This window comes from Etheostoma cragini, chromosome 21 (genome assembly GCF_013103735.1).
Source record: "Etheostoma cragini isolate CJK2018 chromosome 21, CSU_Ecrag_1.0, whole genome shotgun sequence".
NCBI lineage: Eukaryota > Metazoa > Chordata > Actinopteri > Perciformes > Percidae > Etheostoma > Etheostoma cragini.
In genome coordinates, this window is record NC_048427.1 from 4,897,360 (window position 1) to 4,903,768 (window position 6,409).

The 6,409-nt window shown below is 40.3% G+C and overlaps 1 protein-coding gene across 1 annotated transcript in view; it reads right to left on the reverse strand.

Annotated features, from left to right (window-relative positions):
• Positions 1-571: 571 nt before the first annotated feature.
• The window catches only part of LOC117937109 (regulator of G-protein signaling 9-like), an 18,893-nt gene continuing 13,055 nt past the window's right edge, over positions 572-6,409 (reverse strand). Inside the window, exons 10-19 of the mRNA XM_034860809.1 lie at positions 6,017-6,046; positions 5,802-5,863; positions 4,855-4,968; positions 4,655-4,770; positions 4,395-4,482; positions 3,949-4,087; positions 3,747-3,829; positions 3,211-3,328; positions 1,509-1,912; positions 572-1,199 (exon numbers count right to left, since the gene is read on the reverse strand). Coding sequence (XP_034716700.1) covers positions 1,037-1,199; positions 1,509-1,912; positions 3,211-3,328; positions 3,747-3,829; positions 3,949-4,087; positions 4,395-4,482; positions 4,655-4,770; positions 4,855-4,968; positions 5,802-5,863; positions 6,017-6,046 — 1,317 coding nt within the window. The 3' untranslated portion in view covers positions 572-1,036. The remainder of the gene's footprint in view (positions 1,200-1,508; positions 1,913-3,210; positions 3,329-3,746; positions 3,830-3,948; positions 4,088-4,394; positions 4,483-4,654; positions 4,771-4,854; positions 4,969-5,801; positions 5,864-6,016; positions 6,047-6,409) is intronic.

Below are 6,409 nucleotides of genomic sequence, written 5' to 3' on the forward strand. Positions count from 1 at the left end.
GAATGTCTGTGTACATGCCTGCTTTTTGGCCTATTCTGAGGTCGAAAAACACAAAATATTTAAGGTGTGTGAAGGTGGATAAGGCTGCTGTCAGGCTACTAATCGTTAATAAATACACAATGAGGTTTGAATGTGTTTCCCAAAGGGCTTGGATGTACATGCACCCTGTTTTCCTCTGGGAGAGCTGCCACCCAACCTAAACAGCTGGCTTAGCTGGTGCTCACGTCAATAAGGGCTTGTGTCAATAAGGCCGTAGTTAAAGGAATACACTTAACTGCCTGTTGGCTTGTAAGATGCCGGTTCCTTCCAAACACCATATGTGCCAAAATATGGTTGAATACAACTTCTGTTACTGTTCCAAAGACACCAAGATCACATCCTCTGTATTTAAATGACATACAAATTACTAACAGTGGGTTTAGATTTATAATCCTGGCTGTGTAAAGAAGGCTTTGAAATAGCCGATCAGCTGGAACAAAATTGAAAGAAAATATCTTTGAACAGTTAAATGAAACAACAATGTTCATAGGTTTGTTCATTGGTCTTGAATATTCGAATTTTACAGACTGTCTGGCGGCTTGCCAAACATTTCTTCGAGGAGAAGAGTTGCACTTGAGGAACTGGAACTCAAACAGTTTTAAAACGTACTGAGTGTGGTCAGTGGAAAAGAGGATTATACTACAGCAGACATAAACGTGGGCCCTTTCAGACCTACAGGCAGTGTGTGTTTGACGCTCTAAACATACAGCAGGTTTTCTTTAAGGAGTTAAAACATGGACACAGTAAGTTGATGCTCAGTCTAAACAGCCATGTCTACAGTGTTCCAGATTGACCGTGGTGTCATGTTGGGGTGTTTATGTTGTGGCCTAGTGGTGAGAACTCTGCCACATTTACACAGGGCTTTTCCGTCTTTTATGCTCTATGTCAGATCTTTTATCTCTGTCAGAACATGGCAAAAAATCTGCCTGCTCAGACAGACACATGTGACACAGATTTTAAAAACCCACTTTTTTTATACTTGTGTAAATGTAGCCGATTAGCCTGTCCCGTTCTGTGATGTGAGGCTTTCCCAGGGGCAGATGATCTCTTTGGTTCCCACTCCTCCCCGAGAGGCAGCCCTGTTCTCCTCGTCCTCGTCCTCAGACTCTATGGGGTAGATACGGCACTCTGGAGGAATATCCACTTTAATCTGGAAAAAACTGTGAAGGGTTGCAAAGACAATTTGATCAGGCACGTGTGTGATATCCATATTATTAACATAATAACAGTTAATTTGAATTGTAAAAAATGAGAATGACTTTCAGCTTTAATTTGAGGTTGTTTGCATTGAGGTTGTCCTTTACTCCCCCATTAAAACATTTAAGAAGAGAATGTGTAATTGGAGGAGTTCACATATAATCTTAAACTAAATCATTACATTTAAAGAGTAGAGTAAATGGATTAAAGGGTATCTGACTGTGAGAGGACTGATTTTGTGTGCAGTTTGTTGTATTGTGTCTCACACTCACTTGCCAATCCGTCTTGGCGGAGCCTGGCTAGGTTGATCCGGGCTTATTGGCTGAATGCGGCTACTTGTCCCGGCAGCTGAGTGGCATTTGGGCGACAAGCTGGCAAACATGGTGGCGGGGGTGCAGCCACGCTTCAGCAGACGTTGCAGGGACAGAGCCATGCGAGACTTGGACACATGTCCACCTGCCGGGGCCTGAGCCACAGAGTTCCCCTCGCCTTCCCTTTCACCGGCCTCCACTCGCCGTTCAGAGGCCGAGGTGCTGTCCAAGGCCACACTGATGGGGGACGGACAAGCTGGGGAGTGGGCCAGGAAGGGGCCAGAGGGCGAGGCAGTGAGGGACGGGAAGTCAGTGATGCCAGAGTAGACGGCGAGGTGAGGAACTGGAGTGGTGAATCGGCACAGCTGTGAGGTCAAAGGGCAACAGACACAAGTCAGAAATTAAAAAAATGCATTTTGAAAACCTTTCAGCAGACTCTTCACTGAAAATGTTATACTTACTTAAACATCATGAGGTTCAGAACATGTCCACACAAATCAGACAGAGTATTATAAGCGATACCAAATTTGATATTAGAATCTAACTTATAATACTCCAACTAACTATTTTTGGGCTACATGACAACAACTACATGAAAACAGTAAATGAATGACTACTCAAGACAAACACATAAACATGAGGTGGTTTGTGGGTGTTTTATTAGCTCATGACTTATGACAAAGAAAATACCGTACAATAAAGAACAACGTATGAGTGAAAATGTACAGTACAACGTGTGTATTATAAGAAAAGCAAGACAGACAACAGTTACAGCTTGTATGGAAAGAAATGTAACAGATAGGAACAGATGTCTCAGTATGGCCGTTTGTCTAATATCTGTACTCAGTTGTCAACGTGACTTGTGTAGACATTTAAGAAATTTAGGATGTGTTTAAAGGCTCAGTTCACACAAATTGCAAGCTTTACTTGTCACAGTAGATTTTTATGAGACATTTGCCAGGTAAATACATTTAATTTTTTAATTAAGAATTTGATTCAACCTATGTGTCGTATTTAATATATGCCTGTGTAATATTGATCTGGATGTTACCTGTTCTTTTCACAGAAGCATGCTCTGTCTCCTGTGTGGGAGTATCAGGCAGCGTCGTTCAGCTCTGCTCTGACTGGTTTAAAATGATTGTTCGCAATCATGCACATCACAATCACCTCCTCAGTAAGGAATGTGTTTGTGTCAATATTTTGCTCGTTCTGCTTTGTGGTGGTGATTTGCCCATGTTGACCAAGACCTCTGTCTCTCTCTGCTCAAACCATTACACATGTAACATTTATGGGAGCTTTCTATACAGTGTGCTGTATGTCTATGAGTAATTGAATAGCATTAAACTTGCATTCTGTAAATCCAAAACAACAAGCTGAAAGATGCTATAAAGCTCCCTTTAACCTGCCGTGAGGTATAATTTTCTGTAGGTTAATCACTAAGAGCAGCTGATCAATTTTCTTTATAAAAAACATTTAAACAAAGTAAAATAGCATTAAAATGTAAACATTAGAAAGAAGAAATAAACTGCAGCATCTATTTAAAACGATTACACTAACTACTTTCTTAAAATCCCTGAACATCACACGTTGCTGTTTATTTCTTAAGTGGAGGACGGGGAGGAGGGGGCGCCTCCTTGCCCTGCTTGCTGAGTTTGCTCATAACCTGTGTGATGTCTACATTGGCAGCCATCTTGGCCCTCTGCTCCTGCTCCATCTGCCGCAAGATAATGGGGCTGAGACTAGGCCGTCTCTTCTTTGCATTTTGCTCCAACTGGGCATCCCTGGAAGATGTCAAATAGGAGAAAGGAAGGATGTAGAAACAGGAGAGGGATTGAAATGAGAAAAAGAGATAGACCAGCAAAGGGAAGAGGAGGGAGGAAAGAAGAGCGTTAAAATCAAGTTTTGGAAAGTGATGGATGTGGTGGTTTTTAAGAAGCTACGCGGATACTAATATCATCCAGACAGATAAGAGACATAAACTTGGTTTCCCAGAGCAATTTAACTCCTAAGTCATCCTTTGCAATGAATAGCTAGTTTCCCCCCCCCCCCTCCTTGTTTGGCACTTGTTCTTTATCAGGCTGGTTGAGATAAATCAAAAGACAGACGTTTTCAAGTTTATTTCCCAAATAAAGGGAATAGATTAAAGCTCATTGTCATAAATCAAATGCAAAAATGTATGCATTAAAAGCTGTCACTAACGTGAAATTGTGCTCCTCAGGACAGATGGCCTTCTTCACCGTTTCCTTGAACACTGGAGATTTCTGGTACCGGCCGTACGAGTCCTGCAAAGTACACACAAACTCATCATGAATCAGTGCTTGTTTTGATTAGGAGTACAAGCTTGTGGGAATTCATCATACTTATCTTGTGTTTAAAACCAAATACTGCTGTGTTTACTGACCTTCTTCATGAGCATGTAGATGTGAGTTTGGGCTGCGTCCAGGACGTATCTGTGTGGGTGTTTCAGGCCCTTCACCGTGATTTCCATCGTCTTTCCGTCGATGTTGATCCACCGCGGTGCACCACGTGCCAGGAATGTCCTGGAATCAGGAGAGGGGAGGAAACAGACAACAAATTATTACTAGCATCAAGCACTACTTTGAGGGACATGTAATTGACTTGTTTATGATCTTTACATGCCACTCCAAAAATTGTGAAGAATCTTCCAAGATGTCTTGTTTTGTCTGAACAACAGTCTAAAACACAAATGTATGACGATAAACTGCAACCAGAGAATGTTTGGCTTGAACTTATAGACTAATTGTTTATAAACTATCACTAACCTCTATCAACATTTATCAGAAAGGGACTAATATATTCTATTTAGAGAATAAATGAAGACATTACTTGTAGATCTGCTCGGCTTTCTCTCTCATCGTCGCAGCTTCGCCCCACTTCAGATCTTCACAACCCTCCCAGAATGCCAAGTTCTCACCTATAACGGTTAAGAATAGAATAAAAAATAATAGAAAAGAAGATTATTAATAGCCCCTTCTTATGGCAAAAAAATTAACGCTGTGTGAGCAGAAACAGTGCAGCATGTTTGCAACATTAACACTTCTGTAATCAGAGCTGTGATCTAATTGAAATTTCTTTTTTAAACGTACCGCTGAATTCTTTCTTTAGGAAAAGTCTGAAATCATTTCGTCCTCTGGGGTCTGAGAGCAGCTCTGCGAAGCTAAACGTCCACCTCTCCACACGCATTTTAGTTGGTATTTCCACACTGTCACACACGCACATAAAAACAAACAAGTTATTTGAAATTATACTCAGAATATAGATTACGTAACGTCCTCAGCTGACTCACTAGGGCATGTTTAAGGTCCAGTACGTGACATCATCAGTGAGCCAGGGGTTGCTGGGAAGACACTTGGAGAGGAAAGGGTCATGGCTGTTATAGGTTGCACAGTACTTCACCAATCTGCAAAAACAGGGAGAAAGAATTTGCTGTCTGAAGGAAGGAACTTTAAGATTACATACAAGGATGCAGCCAAAGAGAATGGAGCCATAGGAGTGACATAATAAAGGACTAAATCTGTAAAAGAATAGGAAAATATAAATACAATTAACAAATATAAAATAACACACATAAATATATATATTTTAAAAAATGTATTTATGCATGTTTTGTATAGGAATTACTTTACTAATTATTATATGTCAATTTATTTTCATCCCTTTATTTTTACTCATTCTTTTCCGTATTGGCTTTGCTTTTCCCATACTTATTAATGTATGTATTCCTCTTTATATTTCCACATCCATTATATTCTTTTACAGATTTTTTTTTATGGTTGTCCTATGTCTCCATAATAAAGACTCTGACATATTTTTGAAAAGTAATAACAGTATTCTCCAGTTTTAAAGGGAATTAATCCCTTACGGGAGTGGCCATTTCTTTTGCTCACACTATTAAATGTTAGCCAAAGTGGTAATTTATGCACAAGAGTCACCTTGCTGGCTTAATCAAGAACTGCCATGGTAAATTAGTGACCAGAGCAACAGGTTTTGCTTTGGTAAAGGTACGCATTCTCAAAGTACTCACTAGTCCGATGTATTGCACCTTACATGCTGATAATATGATAACCACACCTACAGTATATCATTTGTGCATGACTTTCACTTGTACATGTGCTGGTGACATCTCAGGGGAGATGTTATTTTAAGACAAACACTATATGGTGCAACCAATCTAAACTGATTGTGGTTTTGTCACAGAAACAAGAAGACTGAGACTATCATGGACTAACTTACGCGCCAATTGACACCGATGACTTCACTCTGGGCCTCATGATGGACTGCTGAGTAAAGATCATCTTCAGGGAGGCGGAAGAGAGAAGACATGTCAGGAAAACGGATCTCTCACTAGGGATCACTGATGGATAACTTAACTGTTGGTGCAGATTAAACGAGATGACAATAAAAATCATGGAAAAGTCAGAGAGAGTTGGCTTTAAATTCTCACTCACAATTCTCGCGTAGAAGTCGGGTGTTTTGGCCTGGGGGAGAAAATATATGAAATTTTACATTAGAGATTACATGTCCTTTCCCCCAAAAATCTATCTTCATAGACAAAGAGGGATGTTGTGCTGTATGTGTTTGTGAATTTGTATCTTTCTGAGGACCATAGTGAGGTTTAGACATTTGAGAGTGAGGATATTTTGGATAATTCTTAATTCTTCAAAAGGGCTGATTGAGGGTTAAAGCTTTTGGTTAAAAGAGTACATTACCCGATTTGCCACTGTACTCCTACAACATTGTTGGATTCATAACAATGTTACTTCATGCATTCTTCTTCCTTGTGTGTGTGTCTGTGTGTGTGTGTGTGTGTGTGTGTGTGTGTGTGTGTGTGTGTGTGTGTG